The sequence below is a fragment of the Schistocerca cancellata genome, chromosome 12, assembly GCF_023864275.1.
Source record: "Schistocerca cancellata isolate TAMUIC-IGC-003103 chromosome 12, iqSchCanc2.1, whole genome shotgun sequence".
Classification (NCBI taxonomy): Eukaryota; Metazoa; Arthropoda; class Insecta; order Orthoptera; family Acrididae; genus Schistocerca; species Schistocerca cancellata.
The window spans coordinates 168,547,309-168,573,635 of record NC_064637.1 but is presented as its reverse complement, the minus strand read 5'-3'; the positions used below and the strand labels follow the sequence as shown (position 1 = coordinate 168,573,635).

The following is a 26,327-nucleotide window of genomic DNA, read 5'->3' as shown; positions in this document are numbered from 1 at the left end:
GATTTTTGCTCACATGTGTAGAAATACAGGTGTCCTTAAATTTTTTTTGTCACGGGAAAAATGCTAAAACTTGTGTGCGTATCAGGGAAATATCACGGAGTTTCACTTGGAGAAATTTGTGGCGACCGTGTCTTTTTCTGATTACTGGCAGGGACTGAGATTGGTAACACGTTGTAACTCGTTGCCCTGGTCGTTCTGGTATATCGAGGCTAATAAAACTGCCGGACAGGGGGCCACGACACGGCACGGCACGGCACGGCACGGCACGCTGCTTTGCTCCACCCGACCGACGTCAGACAGCCGCGGTCTCTGTACTGAGCTCACGGTAGTAACGAATTTGTCTCCTGTGTCGCGTAATTACGTCGAACAAACGGGTTCAAAAATTACTTACGGTAATTTGAATACAAGTACAGAACACGTGCTTGTAAGAAGTGAATTTATACACCAGTAAAAATATTAAGTTGAGTAACTGTTATAAGTGTGTAGCTATTTCTCTGCACATAAGGTGCAAGGTTATTAATAAGGGCAATCCCAATTACACGGAATTTATTCCTCTGTCTCGTTACTTCCTCCGGGGTGGACAAAAATATAGAAACGGCCAGATTACTGTGTTTTTCAGTATCAGTGCAGAGGCTGGCCAAGCCTGTTGTGTTTCACGACGTGCAGCACGCGGCCGATGTCCTCGACAGGTTGCAAGCGCCTGTCGCGGTCGGGAAAGTGCTCCGTGTATTTTCGAGAGCTCGGGGGCCATTCGGCGCCGACGTCATCGGCGGCTGCGTAGGGCCACTGTGTGGGAGCGGCCTGCCCGCCTTCTGTTAGGCGGTTTCGCGATGACGACGGACAACTGAGGCCCATTCCGAGCAAATAATCCGAGCGCGAGCAAACGGGGTGATTTACCATCGGGATATGCAGCTGTGGCGAGCACTACCATTCTTAGGTCTGTGTCCTATATTTTAAAGAAGTGTAATTGAAACGGTCCAAGTTACTGACTATATTTTGGTCTTTCCACATATTTGCCCGCCCACGTATACGTCTCGCAAAGTGAAAATAGGAGGCATTAAGAGCTGAGTCAAGGTTTGCCGGCAGCCGCCGATTGCACGCTCCGTACGCGTTTGGAAGAGGAAAGAAGGGGTCCGCGGTGCCGGAAGTACCCTCTGCCGCACGCCACTAGATGGGTCGCGGAGTGTGTGTGTGGGTGGGTGCGGGCGGAGCCTGCGCGGCCGTCCGCACCTGGCGGCAGCAGCAGCGCGGCGGCGGCGCGCAGCGCAGCAGGTTATTTTTACACGGCCGCCTCCTGGTCGCGCAGGCAGCTGCGAGCGCTGGCGAGCCGTGCGGTATGTCGCCTCACGTCACTCGCGTGCTCGTGAAAAAGAAACGCTTTAATCACCAGTCTGCCATTTTCGACTGCCAGTGGAAGTATTGTTGCTCTCGGGCTACTTCACATTATGTTGGCAGTCGCCACAGTTATATAAGTCTCTGTTACCGCCGGTGTGGGTACTGGTATCCACAGTTTGTGAGGAGATCAGCGTTCCGGGGGCTGTGTGTCCCGTCAAGGTCGTGAACAAAGGCTGCACTAGCGCGGGGGGAGGGGAGGGGGCTGAGCCGCTCCACAGGCCTACACGTGCAGGTGGCGCCTCCCAGGTTGTGTTGTGTCTTGTGGCGACGGTCGATCAGCCGTCAGAAAGTGCGAACACGTGTGGGCGTCCCTTGGAAGCACCGCCTCTCACGAACCTCCCACGCGTCGTCGTGTCCCCCGGTCGGGAGGCCGGTTTCGAGCCGCTCTCCACGCGAATGTGCCCTGTGCGAGCTCCCCCCCCCCCCTCCCCCCCGCCCGTGCGTCGCTACATCTACTCTGCCGGCCGGGGTGGCCGTGCGGTTCTAGGCGCTACAGTTTGGAACCGCGCGACCGCTACGGTCGCAGGTTCGAATCCTGCCTCGGGCATGGATGTGTGTAATGTCCTTAGGTTGAACTAGTTCTAAGTCTAGGGGATTGACGACCACAGATGTCAAGTCCCACAGTCCTCACAGCCACTTGAACCATTTTGAACATCCACTCTAACGCGCTTCACGTTTCCGGCCGTAAGCCCCCTCTGTAGTCTTTTACCTTCAACACACCGCCCCTCAACTCGTTCTCTTCTACGCAAATCGGTACGGTACAGTACTGTTACTTATCAGCTGTTACAGTCTAGCCCCCAGCATTCTTCCTTATCTCCACAGCCTTCTTTTCTCTTCTTCTATACATGTTTCACTTCTGCTACGTGTTAATAAATTTTTGTCTTTCTTAGAAACGCTTCTGTTACTTGCGATCTGCATTTTTGATCTCGTTTACTTTGAACTTCGCCCGTCAGTTACTTTGCTACCCAGTACCGAAACTAACGTACAACTTTCACCAGCACGCTCGTGCACCTGCTGTTACTAGGCCTCACTAGACCGCCGGCAGCGAAAGACGCCAGTGACGGAGCGCCGGTGTTCGCAAGATACATCTCTCCGTCTGTATCTACAGCTGCTTGCTGATGCTCGATGTTTAAATCTTCTAACGTTTGGTACTCTGGTTCCCTAAGTTGAACGCGCAGTACCGAGTTAATGATTTAAATGGAACTGGAACGCGACACAAATATCTGGGTTTGAATTCCTCTCGAGACCTAATCTGCTTCACTACACACCCGTGGCCACAGTCTCGCGTCTGCTTGCATGCGGGGATGAACTTGTGGTAACTAAGTTCATAAAATACGCTCTCTCTCTCCCGCAACAACGGTGGTCGGTTAATATGTAGGCATCACAGACTCTTAGACACAGAACAGGGTTAATTCGACATATAGCTATTGATCCATCTGTAAAATGAGGGCAAGACTAATCTTTTACCATTGTTTTACTATCTTACCTCGACTTTACAGTTTGTTTGAAATCTGGAATTAACGATCCGGTGTATGTTACTCTTCGATGTAACAAAATAACAATTTCTGTAGTAGCAGCTACAATTCGTAACGCTCTCCCTCTAGATCGTTTGCACCACCGCTACCTGAGTAGTGAGTGTTAAACGAGCGCCGGGACACGTATTTGCTACCAGCGATGTGGTGTCTTTCTCTTCACCACTATCGTTGCTAATTACGGAGGTATAATTTCGAAGTCGATACCATTTCGTAGTGAAATTTTAGTAAATATAATGAAGCGTTTCGAAATGGGTACCAGAAGCTTCGGACCGAGGCTGCCTTTGAGCGCGCCGCCTACCGGTCTCAGGTGGGTGCAGGCTGCTTTCGGCTGCACTTGCTGCTCCTCCCCCGGTCGTGGGAAAAAACATTCCTCTGTACTAGCTCCAATTTTTCCAATTTTCTCGTCGTTATCATTTCGCGAAACGTTAGTGGGGTCGTCCAAAGAGCAAGTTCCGTTTCTATTTGTATCCGCGGCAGCGCTGCGATCGCAGCTCCGAGCAGGAGACACACACGCCATTTTCAGATCGCTGCTGCCGACGTGTGCTTCGTAGTGCTTCTTCATAATGTCAGCCGTAATTGACAATGCCGCCGCCTGTTAAATCAGATCTGTGATTCGTTTTCTAAATGCAAAGAAAGTTAAACCAAAGGAAATTCGTCGGCAAATCTGCGAGGTTTACGGACAAAATGCTAAGAGTGATTCAGTGGTTAGAAGATGGGTCACACTGTTCAATGATGGACGTGATCGAGCACACGATGAAGAACGAAGTGGACGCCCGTCTGTGGTTACTGATGAACTGGTTCACACAACTGAAGTTGAAATTAAGCACGACCGTAAGTTTACACCTAGTGCCCTCGCTATGAAGTTTCGCAAATCTCACGATCACTAATTCGTGAAATTGTTACTGAAAAACTGAAATTTCGAAAACTTTGCTCACGTTGGGTACCCAAAATTCTTACCGAACGACACAAAAAACAACGGATGGGCAGTGCACTTCAGGTTTTCATACGCTACAATGAAGAAGGCGATGGTTTTCTGATAGTCACGGGGGATTGTACTTGGGCATCGTACGACACCCCTGAAACGAAACGGCAATCGACGGAATGGAGGCACACTTCATCCCCGGCGAAGGTTAAGCCTAAGCAAATCTTGACACCTCGGACAGTCATGTGCACCGTTTTTTGAGACAGAAAGGCATTTTCCCGATTCATTTCTTACCGCTAGACCAAACAATCAATGCACACGGTTAATGCGAGACCATTAAGAAATTGCGCCGCGCAATACAGAACAAGCGCCGAGGATTACTGTCAAAAGGTGGTGTTTTTTTTCCCACGATAATGCCCTACCTGACACGGCGAATGTGACCAAACAAGTCTTACGGGAATTTCACTGGGACGCGTTTGATCAACCTCCGTACAGTCCGGACCTCGCTCCTCGCGACTTTCATCTCTTCTTACGCCTAAAATCTGTCCTCGGTGGTCAACACTTCAATGACGACGAGCTGAAAGAACATATTACCACACGGTTGAATACTCAGGCGGCAACCTTCTATGAAGAAGGCATACAAAAACTTGTGCCACGCTATGACAAGTGCCTACAAAGTTTCGGAAGCTATGTAGAAAAGTAGTTAAGAGCTGTAAATTTTTGTACAATAAATATTTTTTCCGTGTTTGTAAACGTTTGTTTTGTATAACCAGTGTTGTTTTTCCGGGGGAACGCTAGGGGATGTGTACTTCTAAACACTTTCGTCGACAAATTTATTTTTTTTATTTTTTTTAAGATGTTGAGAACTTGGAAGAGTGCCAAAGATTTTAAGGACGTAAATTTATTTCACTTTTTCGTGTTGGTAATTGCAATACGATCGATACCAGTGCAGTTTTTGGTGGCAAAACCTATGTCATTGACTGTTTCGAGCATTTCGAAGCTGCGGCAACCGTTTTAGACAACTGAATCGCTGGCAGCCAGTTTGACAAGCATGCAGTGTCTTCGCCCGCTGATTGTGGGCGATGGTAGTGCTAAACGGGTATGCGTACGCTCAAATCGCATGCTTCATTTGAGGTGATGTGAAGTGAAGTGTTAGATACCACTTGCTCTTGTATGTTTGTGTTTCTCGGTATCGCCTGCTTCATTTGAGCTGTATAGTCAACTGAAGAGTCTGGTACTTTTTTTTTAATTGCGACATGTTGATGACGTCATGGCTAAAAGCAGACGGGTTATATCCCTTGCTTCAGTTATAACTAATTTTCGCTGCATTATATCCCATGTTGGAGTACCCTCAAACTCTTTTTTAGAAAAGAAAAAACACTGTGTATAACCGAACGGAACTTAATTTGTGGACATGCTTCGTAATATGTTGTCCAACTCTTGGCGGAAACTGCTCTCTGAATTTCAGTAGTAGGCCTACGACGGCTCGGTGAAAAACAACGTGTCTCTCTAGCGTCCGCGACTGGAGTTTGTTGGGCGTCTCCGTAACAGACGCGCGCGCGCCCACTGAACGGCCGCGTAACCACCGTCGGACCTCCCCTGCACTCTCTGTCAGTCCTGCCTTGGTGAACAGTACTCGAGAATCGGTCGAATAATCTGCTCATGACCCACTTCTTTGCCGGGAGCGTTATTCTCCCTACAAATCTCAGGCCGCCCACACGTGGAGCGACTGAAAAGGAACGCAACTAGCAGGCGACCCGAATCACCAGCTGGCTGGCGACGCGACGCGCAGTTGGCGCGTGGGAGCGCGTCTGTAGCGGGCAGAGCCCAGAGGGACGAGGGCGGTAGCCACGCAGCCGGCTTACAATGTCTGATTCACGGCCAAATGCATCGAGAAATTATTTAGCATACACCCGTCAATTGTAATCGCACGTGCGCTTCTTCCGTGGCAAGTGCGCTACTGAAACTGAACATCCATTTCATGTTGACTAGTTACATTACGTGAATCGATACAAAATAGATCACTTATTTCAACTTGTTGTCGAGTGCTTTTATTTTGAAACCTCGGACCTCGTAAGATTGATACATACAAAAAATGTGCTTATGATGGAATGCGCTTCTTAAGTAATGTAATTTTTCCTCCTATCTATGTAATTATATAGTTCTCAATTCGTTCGAGCAATCAATCATTCATAATAGGAAACACAGTCATAACTCAGTCACTCAAAATGATCCAGAAATTATACTTGTTAGAATGAAATCAGGCGACGATTCTTCTTCTCTCTGCAGGCTCGTGCTTTGCGGCAGTCTGCTAATCTGTACAAATAAAATGCCTCGTAATTTTGGGAGCGTTGTATAATCAGTCGGGAAACCTCAGATCGAGCGGATATTTGGCTTTGATGAAGTTTAACCTTCCGAAGAAGTAATGGAGCTCTTGGATTATTAAATGCAGGTTCGTATCCAGTCCCCTTCTGATTAACAACTACGCAATATATCGATGAATATCATTAATTCTCAAATGTCAAATAATGTAAATTGTTACACACCTTTTGTATGAAGGAGCAATATACATATATTCCCTTTTAATCGTACAATTTCGTATCAGTTATCTTTTGTCATAAATCTCAATATTCAGATTACAATTCTTCAAACAATGCTCAGGCTAATCGGCAAGAAGACAATTCCGGAAGCTTTTTTTCTAACAACCACCAGAGAGAGTACTACAAAGAATACTTATGCGCTCATGGCATAGCTATTGTATGAAACTACTTTGCGCATGGATTCTGCGAGTATGAAGATAGAAAATTAGTAAACGTCATTCAAGGGTAGAATTGTATCAGAATAATTCATCGAATATAAAGAGATATTATAGTAATTTGTATGTGATAACTGTCTTTATAAGGATGGGCGATTTGTGGCTTCACTTCAGTTTTCAACGTTCGTTCGCGTACTACACTGTAATTTTACACAACGGCACAACCGCTGCAACGCGAAACTACGTTCGTGGTTTGGTTTCAATTTCTTTTTTTATTTGTAAATTTGCTTCCATCGACTTACTGGTAATTTTATTTTAAACAATAGATATCTTGTGAACTTCTTCCCCCATTTTACACCGCGCTTTCTCTGCCAAGTCCATTGTGCAGTACCCTGGAAACGGGTAGTTGTACAAAGTGGGATGTTTCCCACTTCCCGTACAGAGCTAACATTCACAGCCGCCTCGTCAGTTTTTCAAGCAAGGAGCCGTGTTCGATGAGAGGCCGCTACTCGGACTGCGTAGCAACGCAGACTGCAACTGGTTGGCGACGCTTTACGAGCGATTTAGAGTGCGGCGACCTCTGTGTTTGGACTGCACAGGCGACCGGTCACCAACTCGCGTCGCTCCGGGTACAGCAGTCCTAGGAGTGCCTCCAAAACTGCAGGAACGCTTAGCTGTGAAGGAGACTCACTCCGCACGACCTGACCGAAAGTGAAAAGCGACCTTACGCCAGCTGGTGTACGGAAATGCTCAAAAAAATTCCACCGAGAAAATGCGAAATTCGTATACATCCACGTAACAGGAGGCAAGCTGAAAAATGAGCAGGGACGCACCGGCACAAAAAAAAATCCATGCGGATGACTTGTTTCTTTTGTTACAGCGTTCGTTTCGCGACCCTTCCTTTAGAGTTAAAGGATCGGAGAAACCGGTAACAATCAGTGGTGCACAGCGAAATCTGATAGAGCAACGGTAAACGTTGCACCAGTCATCGTCACGATGCCACGGCACGTCAAAAGTTGACTATTTTAATGAGTAAATCTTCGATTTAACGTCCCATTGCCCATATTCGCCCGACCATAGTTCCCTGCCTTACGTCAAACAAATAAATGCACGGAGAGCGATTTCATCGCATCAGGAAGCTCTTAAATCCTTCCAAAACCTGATTTCTCAACTATCAGAGTGGTAACGAATCTCTTGAGAACGGCTTGGAGCGTATGCACAGGGCCCCTGTCACAGAGACAGTCTGTGTGTTTAAGTTGTTTTCATTGGGGCTTTTTCGCCTTCAAAATGGCAATTAGCATATCGCAGAACGGCGTTCACAGTGCAACTGATTAGTTACGAGTAAACTAAGACCCCGGTTTTTTAAAGAATCGAACTTAAAAATAAAGTGTGTAAAACGTCATATCTCGAGAACTGTCCTTACAATGATGTAACTTTGCAGATGAATTCAGTGTTGTACGTGGTTACTGTCTGCAAACTGTGTTGTGAATTGAGTTAATAGTAAAGGAGTCATGCCTGATGCTGCAGATTCGCTGCACGAACAGCGAAAATTTACTACGCCTAAGCGATACACCCTTTTTTTCCCTTCACATTTATTATTTCCACACTAATCGATTAAAAAACAAACGTAAATAACAAGATGTATTAATAAGCGTAGTTCTATTCAAGGAACAGTGATTAATCTGCAACCGGTTTGTGGGCCGTATCAGTCAGTAGTAGTTTCGTAAAGGTTTGAAATTACGTCGTTAACTCCGCGAAATATTGGAAATCAAATTTTTGTTGCCCTGAAATCCGTTAGGCTACGTGCGACCGGCGCCGGATAGGTAACAGTTGCAGCTAAACATCTCGCCACTTTCCGGATGCGCACTTAACCTGTCGCAGCAATAGAGTAGCTCAAACAGTTCATTTTTATTGTACTCGATGTGTGGAAATCTGTCTGCAGCTGTACAGACAGTATTTCTTTAACGTAATAACTCTTCCACAAGGCATACTGTCGGGTTACATATTATATATTGACAACTTTTCTCGTTCACATATTTACATAAGCTGAACTGGTTATAGCCGATGTTATTCCTCAAGCCATCCAATCCCAGGTTTTAAACTATTTTTCAGTCACCTTTTCCGCGCAATTCTTCACTTTATAACGACACCTCTTTCCCTTTTAAAATAAATTGCATTAAGCAGGCGAACTAAAAGAACCGTAGTACCAGTATATACTGTTAGTAGGTGAACTTCTGGTGTTCCACGATATATTCCTAAGCAACATGGTTTAGAAGACAGTAAAAAAAAGAAAAAAAACCGAATCCGTCATCGTCAGAGTCAAACATCTACATCGGTTGCCAAGCTATGGCGGCTTAATGTCAAAATTGTGGTAGTGGAAAAGTGGGGAACCAGAAAGAAAAAGTGCTCCTATCATAGCACAAAAAAGATGAACATGTCCTGGGCCACAGTTAGGAATGTAAAAGAAGGGCATTAGTTTTGCGACTTAACACTACTTCCACAGTACAGTAAGCTATCTTGAACCCGTGCTGACGAGTGTAAGAACAGATACAAATTTGCTTGTCTAGAGAATGGTATGCATTTATAATAGGAAGTATCCTGGAATCGGTACGCATGCATCCTAAACGTTAAGACAGTCAAATTGCACGACATGACAAATGCTAAGTTGGATGATGCGATGGCACGTGTTATGTTATACGACATACCATTTATAATGTTGCTTTAGTTGACACGACACGAGTTCTAATACTAACTAGTAAAAAGCCGCGATGTCAAGACGTTTTAAATGTCTGTGAAGCTAGTTCGTCCTTTCACATCCTTAACTCCACCCAGGACATATTCGCCGTTTTTGTGCAACGATAAGAGCATTTTTCATTTTGGTTATTTAATATTTCCATTTTATGCAAGGACTTTAATCCTTCAGTTTATCTTGTTTGGGATGAGAACGATCAATGGAGGTTAGAATGTAACGGTCGGCGGAAAACAACTGAAGCACAGCCTGCTTCATCCGTTTCTGTGGACAGCGATAGCCGGTACATTTCGTAAACTTGTGAAACTAATTGCATACTTAAAAAAATAAAATTCACTTGCATTTAAATAACTAGAGACTTCTCAGATGCAAGCGTTTTCTGATCGAAAAAATATTGTCGGAATAAGAGACAATTTGTTGCAGCGATGTTATAAGAAAGACGCGTTTCATTTGTTCAGTTTCTCGTGTGAAGTTGGGCGTTACGGCCACAGATGTGCGCGGCATGCCAAGGAGATACCGCACGAGAACCTCCAGGGGGAGAAGACTGATCAGAGTTTGCTCGTCCTCTGCCCTTTCTTGTGCTTCCGAGTGAGTTGACAAATAATATTTTGAATCTTTTACGACTGTCGAATGATTGTGTCCAAGAGGTGTGTGTGTGTGTGTGTGTGTGTGTGTGTGTGTGTGTGTCCGTCCGAATATAATAGAAGAGCCATAAGAAATTGCCTGGGGTCTTAACGCTTCTGTAGAAGCCAATTAGCGGGCTGTGTTAGTCGCGTATTGCAGAAAGTGAACTGTGCCGTGAAAGCGAGTAATTGTTTGAGGAACATTTGCGACAGTTGATCGTAAATTCATGGGAAGGGGGGGGGGGGAAGGCAAATAACGTAGGTAATCTGCACGTGTATCGCTGCCAATTATTTTCTCACTTGTCATGGTGTTCTTCATATGTTTCTAAACTTCAAAGTTCGTCTGCTCGGCCCGTGTATTGTTGAGCAACACGGTACGCCTGACAACGTTTTCAGTTGGTGGAATGTCTTTACATTATAAACCTGGATTCTATGTAATCTTTTCGGGCCCTTACAGCAGCTCCTTGTAGCGTTTGCTTAATTCCCAACAGAAGTTGCATTTTTTCTCCTCACGACATTTGATATGTCACGAAAAAACTAATTAACGCAGTAGTATACGCGGTGTTCGTTAGATGGGGCACGTGATCCTCGATTTTATTGCGATTTTTTAAATAGTTTCCGGTTTCTGGCGCCTCGATGTGACTAAATGAATTTCTCTGTTGTTGCCGTTGTAATGTTGTATGCCTAATATATACCGTTCTCCCCTACTCGACGATAGTTCAGAGATCTATTTTCGAAATGGATGTTCCCCTTTCGTAGTATATACGAACGTAAATTCTGCTACGAATTACAGTCTCAGATTACTGTGCCCATTATTTTCAGTTAACTCGTCGATACAATCACCTCGCTTGTGACAATGCCAAAATAGTAAAATGACTCACGTTCGTGCGAATTGTAACTGTGTATATTGGGAAAGGACTCTGCTTTAATTTGTGATTGTACACTGAGCATAACTAGAGTTATTTGTGCTGTGCGCCACTAGGGGCGCTGTCGGCGGCTTGTCTGAGCGGCGTTTGCCGGTGTTGCAGGCCGCCGGTGGTGAGTGAGTGCTCTCCGCAGACGGCGCGGGTGAGCTCCGCCGCCGTCGCCGCCATGGCCGTGTCGCGCGTGCCCAGCCCGCCGCCGCCAGAGGTCAACACGCCCGTCGCCGAGAACTGGTGCTACACCCAGGTGAGCTCGCCTTCAGCTGGCCTTGTACTTCCTAGTTCAGAGGAGCGGTAGGGACCGTCGTGCGTACAGGGGACAGAGGAACACTTGCTGGAATTTATGCAACCGTATTGCAACATTGCCTGTTAACAATATAGCGGATATAGTACTTTTTGGAATTGCCGGTTTTTGCAGTAACAATATATTTTCGTACTGCAATATCAGCATTTCCTCAGAAGCCTTTATACGAGTTATTTCCATTGGGATCTCGGAAATACTAAGCATTTATTTTACATATATTCGTGTGCTAGCCCATTTTACGTAAAATGGTTCTTGCAGTTAACCACAGAGGACGAGAATGTTTCAAAATTCCGCGATAACTCCGTCACTGAAGTGAAATTACATTTGTCAGATCTGATCTTTCAGTAACTTCATTTACTGTGAACCGTCCCCTCGGGAATGTCATTACGAATGCCCGCTGGGGGTAAAATCCTGTGACCGGTTTCGTTTGCAGTTTGGTAATACTTGTACCTTATCAGTATGTTTACTTTTTTTGGAACCCTTCTAACTCCGAAGTCGTCAACTCACTTTTTCGTTTCGTTGTAAAACTTTCTGGATTACTGTTATCCATTTTAGATCGGCGTCACGAATGTTAGAGTAACTTTTTTTCTGCAGTGAGGGACAGATTTGGGTCGCTATTTTGGAAATGGGCAGTATTAGTAGTAGTACAGATAACATCGTGACTATAGTAGAGGCGACGTAAGATAATCCCTGACAGCTCTCGGCGCTGTTGTCAGCTGTCAGCCATGGCCGCAGACGAAAACACTAGCTGCATACTGGGCTGCGGCAACACCGAAGCGTTGCCACGGACACGTTTACAAAATCGCACTACGTTACTGTGTAACGTAGGCCCGCGTCCAGTCCACTGCAACTGTCACTCAGCTGTAAGTAGTTTCATTTGAACTGAAACCAGTTTTGTTTGTGGTACTACTCACGCCGTCTTGTATATATAATCGGTAGCCTAAATATAAAAGTTTTGCTGTTTCCACTGTTTTTGAAAGTTGTTCCCACCGTTGCCTGTCGATATGTCGAAAACGCAAGATTCGTCAGTTTCTCGTTTTTCAGTAAATCCCGGCCAGATAAATGTTATTAGAGGCTCGTGAGGTACCGACCTGCCGAAGGACGCGTGCCTAGGTTCGAGAGCTTTGTCTGATTATTGTAAAATCGGGCGTGGTTGTGCTTTGGTAGCAGTCAGCTAAGAGGACTTTGACGATTCCGAAAAATTACCATCAAAGGAAAGAATCATTCGCTCGCTCGTATTGCGCGGCAATAAGAGATAAAGGTGATATTTCGATCGCAGCTAGGTGGTGTGCACTCAGTGTTTACAAAACGTTATCGCGCTGTTGGCAGGAAGGGAAAGGAACCCAACTTCTGAAGTAGGTGCAGACTGTCGCGTAGGAAACTCGTGCATAATTACGCATTTTGTCGTCTTTTATCTTATCGGTACAGCTTTCTGGAGGCACGGTCTCTAATAGATCATTTGCTTCAGGTGGAAACTGCAGATCAGCAGGCTTTTTCTATCAGCGCCGCAATCTTATCGGAGTTTTCTTAGATCTTCGTAAGACCTACGATTTCGGTCTTTGTGTCCTGCCGATTTTTATTCGCCAGTTCCTGTTTCACCCGTCGCGCAGTCTGGGCTGGCTCTGTTCTCAGGAATATGGCGTTCCACTGGGTTCCGTGTTAAGTGTCCTTTTTGTAATTGCTGTTAATGGAGTTTCGAGATCTGCCAGACCGTCGGTATGTGGACGATTCTGTATTGGGGCCAGCGCCCACTGCCACCCAGTGCGCTCCCACGTGGACACTCTTGCACGGTTTTTCAGTTCTCCCCCCTTAAGTCGAGGGCGGTGCATTTTTCGCCATACTAAGGTCCATCCTGACCCGGGGTGTTCCCCAGTTCCGTTTCTTGGGTCTTCTTGTTCACAACAAGCTTACTCGGTTGTCCCGTATCAGTCATCTGAAGGTTGGCTTTCTGCGTAAACTCAGTGTTCCTTGCCCACGCCTCTTGCGTCACGGAGTGTTCACCTTCCTCTGCCTTTACCGGGTATTAGTTCTGTCTCGTCTGGTCTAAGGTTGTCAAGTTTACGGGTCAACTGCCAGTAACACGCTGATTGTCGCGGACCCCATTCAGCATAGTGGTACCCGTTTTGTCATTGGTGCCTTCCACACTGGCATAGCCTCCTAGTTGACGCTCTTTGCATTCTTTCTGCGGCTTCGGCCGTGCCCGTCCTGGGCTACATTTACCAATTCGGCTCCGCCTTGCTTCTTTCCACCGTGACTGCCGTTGCCTCTCCTCGAACTCTTCGACCAATTCCCTCCGACCCACCCCCTTCCCTCCTTCCCCCCCCCCCCCCCCCCCCAGTTCGTCGGCCACGGATTTAGATGATGTCTCCTGGTATCTGAACGCCTCCATCGCTCCGAGGGAGTTTCAGGATGCCATTATTTTCTACACCAATGGTTCTAAGTTCATTGACCATGTGGGGTGTGCCTTCATCTTCTGTTGTCACGAAACACCATCTCTTTCCTGCCACACGTGCGGAAGTGATCATCTATTGAGCCATCTGTTTCATTAAACAGTCCTCCCTCACCCGAGTATTGTCGTGTGTCGGGCTATCGCTCGGTGTTTTTTCCCACCACAGTTTGGTCTCTGCCTTTTCACTGTGCTTGTTTAGGTTTGCTGGCCACTTAGGTATCCTGGGTAGTGAACTTGGTCATCTGGATGAGGGGTGGTCAGTTACCCCCTCAGGGGGCCAACTTGAGACTTTACGCCAAATCTGTTCTGGAGCTCAATCGTGGGCGGACCCTCGGGTGGCCACTAGGGAGTCTCCCACCACGCGGCGTTCTTCCCTCTGTCCCGGGATTTTACTCCGCAGTAGTTGCGGGGCTGATCCATTTTACTGAACTGGCCCTGCGCACTGAACGTGCCCTCCCACCTTCCTCGTCTCGGGTGTTTGTGGACGGCCCTCGCACGGTTACCCCTGTCCTCAGTAAGTGTTGTTGGTGAACGAATGTTGAGGCGCATTGCTACGTGATACATTTAGCCGGAAGTGAGCTTAAAAGCGCGTCGCAGGGCCACCGTGCTCCACTCCTCACGTGTGGTCGGCGATGCAGCTGCCTTTTTCGTGGGACGTCGCCATTCTTGTGAATTCGCCCTTCCCGTCTCGTGTACTTGGCTCCTTTGTTGCCCAGGTTTTATAGTGCGGTTGAGAGATTTCTTTATTGCTCGAAATAGTGTTTTACCTCGCATCGAAATGCGTTACCAGTCTTTAGCGAGTGATGAATTCGAATAAAATTCGAGGTTACCTGGTACTTGATTTTCGTAGGGTTCGGTTTTAACGCGTTTTCGTCGCTTTTTAATCACGTAATATGTATCAGACGTTGTGCGTAGTAGTAATTTATATGTAAGAAAAGAGTTTGTGCAAATGGGGTGGAGGGGGCAGTCGTGCAGCGAGATCGCAATGTGTAACGGCTGTAAACAAAATGTTAAAAAAATTTAAAGCAATTTAGTGGTTGTCCTTTTATTTGTAGGAAAGTAGCGGAAATTTCGGAGCGCGCGCGTGTGCGTGCGTGCGTGAGAGAGAGAGAGAGAGAGAGAGAGAGAGAGAGAGAGAGAGATATGGCGGAGAGCAGAAAAGTGGGGCGCAGAGGGGGTGAGTGGGGCGGGGGGGTGTTCCACCCCAAGGCCAGGGGGGCTGGAGTGCGGCTCCAGGCTCCAGGGGTGGACAGAGCTCCTCTGGCCGTCACACGCTCCGCGGCTCCCACCGTGATCGCGACAAATACTTTGAATTAATGCGGCCCACTGCTGATGCCTGCTGTGCGCTCGGAATGTTCACACATTTTCAGCAGGCTGTGCTTATGAGTGGAAGATATAATTTCGTTCGTCATATTAGATGATTCACGAAAGCTTGCAACTGTATTGTTCGTGATTTAATTATGAAAACTGCACAAGTTATTTTTTGATGCTTAGCACAACGCGTTTCGGGAGTTAATTCTCATTTTAAAGTGCACTTATTTACCTGAATATGATTGCGTGTCTGATTTTCTGCCTCTCTTGCGTGTTTTGAAGTTAGACTGCAATTGGAAGTACCTGTCAGTAGGCAAACAGAAATACCATTTCTAACAATAGCATTTAAAATACATTCATTTTGTCCGGTTTTTCGATTAGTCTAACTTCAAAAAAACGCGAGAGGGGCAGAATATCACACATGCAAACATTTGTGTAAACAAATGCACTTCAGAAAGATAATATATTCTTGTAACCCTTTGTGCTTAGCGTCAAAAAACAACTGCTGCCGTTTTCATTATTAAATAATGAGTTGAAGGCGGTTCATACAGGGTGTTCCAGAAGTGGTCAACATTCATTCACAACAAAAGTAAACGTGGACTCTAAAACGCATGCCGTAAGAGCTATGGCCAGTCTTCTTCTACAAGCTCTTCGCTTTCCATATTTTGGGAAGTGGTGGTATGGATTAACACGAGGAAAAAAAGTGCAATAAAAATGTGCTCTAAAACGCATACCCTAACAGTAGTGAGCACTTGTTCATAAGAGTTGTTTCAGAGTAGCGAAGATAAGTAAGAGCTCATAGCTGCATTTTAGCGCACACGTTCACTGGACATCAGTTCTCATTTTGCTCCGTACTAACACTTCCCAAAATACGGTAAACAAAGAGCGTGCAGTAGGCGAGATTTGTTTCACAGTGTAAAGATCAATAATTGCTCATAGCTCTTAAGGTATGCGTCTTAAAGCCCATGTTTACTTTTCCTGCCATACCCTGAATATTGACCGTCACATCCCAAACATCCTGTATAAAGACGTGTTAGACTACATACCGCCGGCCGCTGTGGCCGAGCGGTTCTAGGCGCTTCAGTCTGGAACCGCGCAACCGCTACGGTCGCAGGTTCGAATCCTGCCTCGGGCATGGATGTGTGTGATGTCCTTAGGTTAGTTAGGTTTAAGTAGTTCTAAGTTCTAGGGGACTGATGACCTCAGATGTTGAGTCCCATAATGCTCAGAGCCATTTGAATCATTTGACTACATAGCGGCGTGTGGAATGAGCCACCTCTTATCCTGCTGCTGCTGCTGCTGCTGTTGTTGTTGTTGTTGTTGTTGTTGTTGTGGTCTTCAGTCCCGAGACTGGTTTGATGCAGCTCTCCATGCTACTCTATCCTGTGCAAGCTTCATCTCCCAGTACCTACTGCAACCGACATCCTGCTGAATCTGCTTAGTGTATTCATCTCTTGGTCTCCCCCTACGATTTTTACCCTCCACGCTGTCCTCCAATACTAAATTGGTGATCCCTTGATGCCTCAGAACATGTCCTACCAACCGATCCCTTCTTCTGGTCAAATTGTGCCACAAACTTCTCTTCTCCCCAATCCTATTCAATACTTCCTCATTAGTTATGTGATCTACCCATCTAATCTTCAGCATTCTTCTGTAGCACCACATTCTATTCTCTTCTTGTCCAAACTATTTACCGTCCATGTTTCACTTCCATACATGGCTACACTCCATACAAATACTTTCAGAAACTACTTCCTGACACTTAAATCTATACTCGATGTTAACAAATTTCTCCTCTTCAGAAACGCTTTCCTTGCCATTGCCAGTCTACATTTTATATCCTCTCTACTTCGACCATCATCAGTTATTTTGCTCCCCAAATAGCAAAACTGCTTTACTACTTTAAGTGTCTCATTTCCTAATCTAATACCCTCAACATCACCCGACTTAATTCGACTACATTCCATTATCCTCGTTTTGCTTTTGTTGATGTTCATCTTACATCCTCCCTTCAAGACACCATCCATTCCGTTCAACTGCTCTTCCAAGTCCTTTGCTGTCTCTGACAGAATTACAATGTCATCGGCGAACCTCAAAGTTTTTACTTCTTCTCCTTGAATTTTAATACCTACTCCGAATTTTTCTTTTGTTTCCTTTACTGCTTGCTCAATATACAGATTGAATAACATCGGGGAGAGGCTACAACCCTGTCTTACTCCCTTCCCAACCACTGCTTCCCTTTCGTGTCCCTCGACTCTTATAACTGCCATCTGGTTTCTGTACAAATTGTAAATAGCCTTCCGCTCCCTGTTTTTTACCCCTGCCACCTTCAGAATTTGAAAGAGAGTATTCCAGTCAACATTGTCAAAAGTTTTCTCTAAGTCTACAAATGCTAGAAACGTAGGTTTGCCTTTCCTTAATCTTTCTTCTAAGATAAGTCGTAAGGTCAGTATTGCCTCACGTGTTCCAGTATTTCTACGGAATCCAAACTGATCTTCCCCGAGGTTGGCTTCTACTAGTTTTTCCATTCGTCTGTAAAGAATTCGTGTTAGTATTTTGCAGCTGTGGCTTATTAAACTGATTGTTCGGTAATTTTCGCATCTGTCAACACCTGCTTTCTTTGGGATTGGAATTATTATATTCTTCTTGAAGTCTGAGGGTATTTCGCCTGTTTCATACATCTTGCTCACCAGATGGTAGTTTTGTCAGGACTGGCTCTCCCAAGGCCGTCAGTAGTTCTAATGGAATGTTGTCTACTCCCGGGGCCTTGTGTCGACTCAGGTCAACATTTTTGTTTTTGACGACTTGCGCTGTCAGCGGTGCACAGTGGATCGTTGGCGGATTTCTTTGTGATGACACCCTCGCGCCGTTTTGGGAGTTCTTTATCCCGCTCGTTCGTCGGGACACGTTAGAAGCCTGAGTGTTTGCCAGCTGCAGAACACGAAATGTAGTTTCGAAGTTCTAAAAGAAATTTCAGATGTCAGGTGATTGGAGACGCAATATTCCCATGACGGCGCGTGTTAACCACATGATTGCTCACTTTCATAGAATCGTTAAAACATTCTTCCTACATTTTTATCTCTCGGAATGTATATACTGTTTCTAATGATACTATTTTTAATTGCTATAAAAACAGGTTTTTCTTTAGAATTTTCCCATCCAGTTAGATAAAAACCTCATCTTACCCAGGAAAAATAGAATGCAAAACCGGACAAGTCCAAACTGGACACTGTCGACAAGACGAGGGGGAGGGGGAGGAGAGGCAGTTCAGCCACACATTTTTAGGCTTTTGGTGGTTTCTCTAAATCACGTGAAAATGACGTACCGGGTTTTCCCCGTGCTTATTCCTACTGTAGCTTGTTAGATCGCTACTTCCCTGACATTACCTGAATCTGTCTTTCTTCCCTTGCAGCAGTGTCCTGTTAATATTAGCTCCCCGTTCGCGTCCTGCTAACATACCCTTTGCTCGATTTATACAAACATGCGACACTCTTAGTGTACATACTGTATAATCTCCGTCGAATGACTTTATAGTGGCACCAGTAACGAGACTATGAACACCGTTAGCTCAGTTCTCATACAGCTACGTATCCATACCCGTAGACAACTGAAATTACAGACCAGTCTGCAGTTGTTAAAATAAAATATCGATCACACATTGAAAGCACCTCATGGGACAACGTCTGCTTGTTCTTTTAGCTGAGTAACGGTGGCAATGTCTGTCATACACATGTACATCCCTTTTGACAAGTTGTAAAATTCATCAGTTTCCGGATTTCCAGATATTGGACTTTCCTCGCGTTCATCGTGAATGGTAGTCATATCACTTCATTTTTCTCGATGTTTCATTGAAAGCAATTTTCATCTTTTGGGGCTGAAGCATTAATCTTGAACTGCCCAGTGGTATGTCGTTAGTTGAGACGAAGATATGTGGAATTTCTTTCCGGAGGGTTCCTGCCAGTGTTAGTTTCTTTCTTTGCGGCTGTTTTAATTCATGAGCGGAACCAGTTATCGATGGTCATGTTGCGATAAGTTTATACACACCGGTTTGGCACTCACAAATCTTTTGTTCTACGGTCCCTTTTCCAATGTATGAGATTCCCCGTGGAAATAAAACGTTCTTGCGTCACAACCAGATACGAGCTTTAAACCGTATTTGTCGGGTATTGCTGGCAAATATATTTTGAAACCACACCACCCCCTAAATCTGAGGAGCGTTCCGTCAGCTGGGAAGTAGTTCGGCGGGGAGTAGTTGCGCTGGCTGTTATCGCAGTTCTCGGAAAGAAGCGAATTTATTCTGTAGTTTTCTTTCTTCTCTCGGACAGTACATGTTATCAAGATGCAGATTTGAATCTTTCAGAACAACAAGAGACCAGTCTGAGCTTTGAGGTCAGTCGCGTTCGTGAGCCCCAGGGACAACTGTCCAGTTGTACACGTGGATACCTTTCGGGTTATTTCTTTGTTGGTTTAAAGAACAATAGTTTCAACCGTTGCGTCAGTTATAAACAGTGTAAGTCCACCTGGATGACTGCAACGTTAGCATCTTCTTTAGCTCCAGGGAGGTAGGTAATTATGTTGTCAGCTGGTGTGTGTCCGGGAGGTTGTTCGTCCTTTCTCTAAATCGAAAGTTCTAAATTCTTCAGAGGACGGTGAAGACTGAGTCGGTGGAAAACATTTTGGGAGCGAGGTTTCATCCTCGGGGAGGAGATCGAATTGATAATATTGGTAGTCGTCACGAATTTCACAATTGTCTTCTTCTTTCTCCAGGATCACCACTACTACGTGGCTGTTCTCGTTGCCGCCTTCGTAGCTCTTAGACTCTGTCCTTATAAAAGCGCTTCATTTTTTACGAAAGGAAATAGGTCAATCAGAAGAGAATACGTGTGCATGCAGTAACAGTTTAAAAGCCTACGAAAAAATTTCCTCAGTTCAGTCCTACAAGGAAGGTACCGTGGGGCCCGCGCTGATTAAACAGTGGCCTTTAGAAACAACTAGGGTTGCTTCAGTCAGAGAGACGCACTCGTTTAGTCGTATCACAACTGGTGGAAAAAGTGTGGTTAGCGCATGCTCCGGCTGCGTGGTGAGACCCCGCAGTACCGACCGAGGGTTAATGCTTCCACTGTGTTTTTGCATTCGTCATGACCAGATGATTTGGTGTACCACGACATCACTTCCGCTTCCTCTTATGCTCGTCAGTGTTGTGCGTCACTGGAAGTATCGTCTCCTGTCTCCAAAAACTTCTGCCGAAAATGCCTCGAAAGCCGTGAACTGCAGAACGTTCGTTATGGGCTCATTCAATTTACACTCGTCCTTCTTAGACTGACCCCAACTGTTTGCAATTTCTAAATCTAGAAAATGAAAAATAGTTGTAACAGACCACTTCATTGTTCAAGCGTTCATTCCGCAGTAGCTGACCATTCTGCCGATCAGGTCCACGCGTGGCATATTGAAGATGTTTTCACCACCGCCTTCATCACATCTTTACGTTACTGCTTCCGATGTATTCCATCCACAACTGCTTGCTGCTGCTGATTACTGTATATACGACCATTACTGCGAAATCCCGGCAGGTCGGAAACTTCATTAATCACCAGATCTAATGTGTGTTCATTTCCGAGGCCTTTCTTATAACCAAATTATGTTCAGTGTGCATATGAGCAAGAATTGCAATGCTTCACAGTATTTCACACACTTGATGGGATGCAAATGAAGTGATTGTAGGTTAAGTGGACATACATGTCCATTAAATTGGGCATTTCTCCCCTCAAAGGAAAGCAGTCTAAAAATTGTATTCATTGTTAATAAATTACCTGACACACGGAAAACTATATTTGAATCTTCAATATTGTCCAGTAAGTGATTATAAGACGTTACTAATAAACTGTACACCCAGCTGGCGTGTTCGCCTTCAACAGATACTAAAATAGTTCATTGTTCGTGTAGTGTGCACAAGCTCCAGCAGATGGAAGCACCAGTCTGTTTCGCTGGACAGTGGAGTGTGCTTAGCAAAAATTTGGCCGTGGATTCTCGGGAGATTGCGATGGAGCTAAAAATAAACTTAGCGGAGAAAGTGTTGCGGTCTCTAGCGGAGACGGCGCAGTTGCCCTGTACACCGGGGCAGCGAGAGCACACTCTTTGCCGCAGACGTGAGGAAGTCTCGTGGCAACTCTGCTACCAGGCTACAACTACACGAGATACCTTTCTGCTGATCCGCAGTGTGAATTCCTGTCCTCTGCCGAGTTAATTGTGTACGTGTACAGGCGGCAGGTGGAAGGACTACCCGTGGAAGATACATAAGTGGCGAAGGGTGGAAAACAGTGCAGTCGTTGTAATGCGGAAACGGAGCGATTTGTTTGGCGTCCAAAAGGGCGCCAGCATTGGCTTTCGCGCCGAGGGCGGAAGCATTGTCGAAACGGCTAGGTTTAGCTGTTAGAGGGCCGCCGAGGTTAAAGTATACCGTGTATCGGAAAATAGCTGGTACAGTGTGTCGGTTTGTGTCAGAAGCGTCACAACATCCGGGAATCAATTTTCGCCGTAATCCTGAACTAATGCTTGGAAACATTAACCTGTCTGGTAAAGAACGATATTTCCTCTCAAAAACAAATTAACGATTTCGGCCGTTACAGGCCACCTCGAAAGTAACTGTAAAAAGATGTAACATTAAGTTTCAGACGGTCAAATATGCAACCATAAAATAAAGTAGTAGTTGACTTAGTCGCCTGGTGGGAGTGAACTACTGCCTGCTTTAGTCTGACACGACACGCTTTTACGCATTTAATTTTAACGTAATCGGCGTAGCTCCACTAGTAAGTGTTCACCCTACGTTCATTATTATCCTACCACGTAGATCTGCACGAGGCCGGTGGCTGCCTACCCCCGAAACTGTGCGCGAGTGCGCCAGGCAAACTACAGTTTCTACAGAGGACTGTGATGCGAGGACGAAGGCTTCCAGGGCGCTCACTGGGCTATTCCTGGACGGGACGTCTGGCCTTTATTCTCGGACGCGTGGCCTTCCAGCGGCAGTCCGGCGCCGCGCCGCGCCGCTCCGAAAACATCGGCCGAGCCGCCGCAGCAGCAGCAGCAGCAGCAGCAGCGAGTAGTAGTCTCATCGTGTGGGCGCCGTGCTTAGTGTTACATTCCAGGCCTCGCTGCCGACACGTGCTAACTAGCGCCACATTTGTCCGCAAAACGAGCAACATTGCATATTCCAAGATAAAGGCTATTATTTTTCGTAGTGTGGTGCGAAAACGTTCTATGTAGAGCTATTCCCTGGGGAGCTGACACATTTCTTCTAGAGCAGACGAAAAGACTTGAATGAGAGATTGCCACATTCGGCTATACGAAACGCTTTCGGATTGGACATCAGAAACGGTCAACAGATAATTTACGTGCACCGTTAGACTGCCGCGATCCGGGATAAAACCGCACGCATTTACAAACGCTGCCCCCTTCACTTAAAGGTGTCACTTCCGCAGCAACACCAGGTAACTGGATGGAATGTGTTTCGCGTGTGATTGGAACCGGATGTCCATTGTGGACTGCGCATTACTAGAGCTCTATAGCTCTATCTGCAGAAACGTTTGTGCGCAAAGAGAACTGCTTGATGCGATACATTTCTTAGGATGACAAAGCAGACGCTCGGAAAGAAACAGGTATTTGACAGTAGGAGCTGTCACATCACGAGCTCGCTTTTTCCCCGGTCACGACAGCTCCCTAGGTGTAGCATTCCCCAATACTGGTTTTTGTTTAAACTCCTACTTCCGTAGCGAAATGACTGGAAGGCTGCTCGGGATAAAAAGTACGCGACAGACAACTGTACGTTTTACAGGCATTTGGGGAAAGCCCAGGGGGCACCACAACTTTATCCAAAGAGGCCAAGAATTACACTCAAAGACAAAAAACCGACACACCACGAAGGAATTATCCGAATGGGACCGAAATCGGTAGGTCTGATGCTCATGTACAGACAAATGATTACAATTTCATAAAAATTGAATACTTTATTCGAGAGAGTTTGAGAAATCGAGAAAGTCAGTATGCGTCGGCCCACCGCTGGCCGTTATGCGAGCAGTTTTTTACCTTGGCTTCGATACGGTTGCTGGCTGTCTTCCTGAGGGAAATGGTGCCAAATTCTTTCCAATTAGTGCGTTGCCGAGCTGGTTGGAGCGTCTCGCCCACAATGCTCCAAAAGTTCTCAATTGGGGTTGGAGAGAGGTAAGGCGACCTTGCTGGCCGAGATACGGTTTGGCGAGGACGAAGACAAGCAGTGTTAAGTGCCCCTGTGTGCACTGGCATTATTATCTTGCTCATTTTACGTCCAGGATGGGTTGCCACACAGGGCAACAAAATGGGGCGTAGAATGTCGTCGCCGAATCGCCGGGCGCGGGTGACAACAAAAGGGATCGTGCTATGAAAAGAAATGGCACACCAGACATCACTCGTGGCTGTAGGGCCATATGGCGGGCGACAAGTAGTTTGGTATCTCGCCGCTGTCCGGGGCGACCCCACTCACTCTCAAGTCACGAGTGCTGGTTCGAATTCAGCCCCGATGACCAGCGTCAACGTGCGTGGGAGAGGCCCCGGATATAAACCTCACTGTCGCCACCGTACGGCTTGACAATCGTCAGTGCCATTTGGTTTCTTTACGTTGTCAGCCCTGGCACCCTTACAGCACAGGGGTACGTCGACGCTATTTTACACTTTGTGGCAGCTCATCCTGGGCTTACATTTCAGCAAGATAATGCCCGGCCACACACGACGACAGTTTCGTACCTTGGCCGGCAAGGCCGCCGGATCCCACCCCAATTGACTACGTCTGGAGCATTATGCGCAGGACTTTCCAGCCATTTTGGACGTTCATCTAACGCGCCAGTTACAATTTGGCACGATATCTCTCAGGAGGACATCTAATAAATCAATGCCAAGCCGAATAACTTTTTGCATAAGGGCCAGAGGTAGACCAATACGTTGTCTGGCTCAATTTGTGAGGCTCTCTCTCTTGAACAAATCACCTAATCTTTCTTAAATTGTGATTATTTGTTTCTCTATAGATTTCCAAAATTTCCCAATAACGTATTACAGAATTTAAATTTCCAGAACGTATTTCGCATTTTTCCCACACTGATTTAAATAATGTCGGTCACCGTTCCACGTCATGTTTTTCGAACAGGTGGTAGCTAGTCTTAAGGTTGCGCATTGAAATCGCACTTAGTTCTAGGTAACAAAGGCTTGGGGGGGGGGGGGGGGGGGAGAGGAGGTGGTTCCCTCGGAGCTGGGCTTCTACCGTCGCCCCGAAGGTTCTGGCGTTTCAGCCCAAGGGTGCCCTGCCAGTCTGCGCACAATTTTCGCATTTCACTGCTTACATCAAAAGTGAATGGACAGAGTTGCTGATACTTTGCTATCGAGTCCCTGTCTATATCTTTTATGCTTTGATGCGTCTTTAATCGACGTTTAGTATTATTGTATTATATAGTGTTAGACAGTTTCTTGTTTCTGCCATTGGCTATTGTACCCACTGCTGGAATAAGTTTGCAGATGTCTCGCCAGAGTGCACTGGAGTACGGTGATATAAAGATCACCACCTAGCGAGAGTTTCACTAATCATTAGATGAAAAAGCTCGCGAAATTACCCCTTGCGCGAAATACGTTCCGTTACGTAAGTTTTTTGCTTGCTGACTGCAGGTAACGTACGTAATTTGCAAGTTTAGTTTTTATTGTATTATGCATCAGTTTAGTGAGTTTTACTATCTTCCGAATAACAGCAACAATACCACAAGTTCGAAAACAACGAAGTATGAAGTCGGTGGGCAGTTTGAGGTAAAACTTTGGAACATTCGATTAGGATAAAAGTGAAGGAACTTGGTGCGGCCAGATCCGATGTAAAGAACAACACAGTGTAAATCCAGGCAAGGTTGTATTCCACGGTTTTAAGAGGAATGTACAATGCAGCTGAGTGGTGTTTGCGCTATATCACTTAAAACGCATATTTTTGTAATGCACGAGTGTAAACACAACCAATGACAGTAAATTTCCATGGCGGTTGGTCAGCTTGCTCATGTTAGTCACAGTACACGATCAGTGATGTCAGGGGATATATGATACGTAACATCTGTTTAGGTACTGCATCTGTGTGTTGTATCATACACCCTGTTTTCTCATTTTAAATTTACCGCCTTCATTTGTATTTTACTTCGTCAAAATTTTAGGATAAGTATTGCACAGGTGTAGCTGCTACTAATTCCATCTCATTAATGTTTTATGTGCATTACATTTATAAAGTTTTAGTGGCTATGTAGATCCAGTTTACGATCTGTCATTCGTACCAGCAGTTGCTTGGCAGCGCCACCTATTGAGGTGATCTGTATTCGGCGTCAGTACTAACTAGCACACGACGCTGTGGTGCATTATGCTTACTACTTGAGCCCATCTTATTTCGTTGCTGGCTCCTGTGAACGGGAACGCGTTATGCAGGTCTAGGAGTCACTCGCGTCCATCTAGAAAGGTAAGGCCTTAACATAAGGCTTCGGCAGTATGATTGCATTTGAGTGTCCGATCACTGGTGGATTCTCTTTGTTTTACTATTTTATATTTCTAGTTTTAACTGAGTTTAACGAAGGCGAAGTTGGCTTTATGTATTCGACGATGCCCTTTGGCTACACTGTCTAAAGGATCGTTCTAAGAATTGCCAAATTAATGGATTTGCTCTTTTAGGATTTGCTCTTTTAGTATTTGATCTGTTTACACATGCTTTCAGGTTATCCAAGTCTGCACAACGCGATCGCGATTCTTAAATAGATGTATTTGTTCTGTTTTCTATGTAGATCAACCTGAAGATGCCTAAATAAGGTGAAACGAGTAGTTGAAAGATAAAAAACCAAAATTGCAACCGAGACTGTTTTTAACCAATACCAATAATGTCAGGGGAAACATCGCTGTTTCGTCACGCGGACTCGTACACACTGCAGTTTGAGTGCACAAAACATTAACCGCCTGAAGTTTAGAACTAAAAATGCCAAAAACTAAGCTAACGTACACCACATTAAAGATCTCTCCAAACACATCTTTTAGTACGATTTGTTGTGGTAAACTGTCGGAAATGTGACGTTCTTATGTTATTTGGTAATTGAGTATGAAACGGAAAGATAAAATATTTAAACATTTGGTTGGAATGTGATACTGTCCCCCCACTACCCCCTCTCCTCCTGAAATCTTGGTTGTGGTGACACTTGTGTTGCGTAGCGTGAGGTCTAGGTCAGTTCCGATCGATAAATACGGAGACAACGATCCGCGCCTTGTGTAGGTGCAGTACGTGATCACAAGTATTCTCAGATCGGCCCTGGGTTTGTTGTTGACAATTACAAA

At 45.7% G+C, this 26,327-nt stretch overlaps 1 protein-coding gene across 3 annotated transcripts in view; it reads left to right on the top strand.

Annotated features, from left to right (window-relative positions):
- Positions 1–26,327, top strand: part of LOC126109880 (protein roadkill) — a 695,429-nt gene that overhangs the window by 615,836 nt on the left and 53,266 nt on the right. For all 3 annotated transcript variants that reach the window (XM_049914959.1, XM_049914960.1, XM_049914961.1), the window contains one exon: positions 11,008–11,149. In XM_049914959.1, coding sequence (XP_049770916.1) covers positions 11,008–11,149 — 142 coding nt within the window. The remainder of the gene's footprint in view (positions 1–11,007; positions 11,150–26,327) is intronic.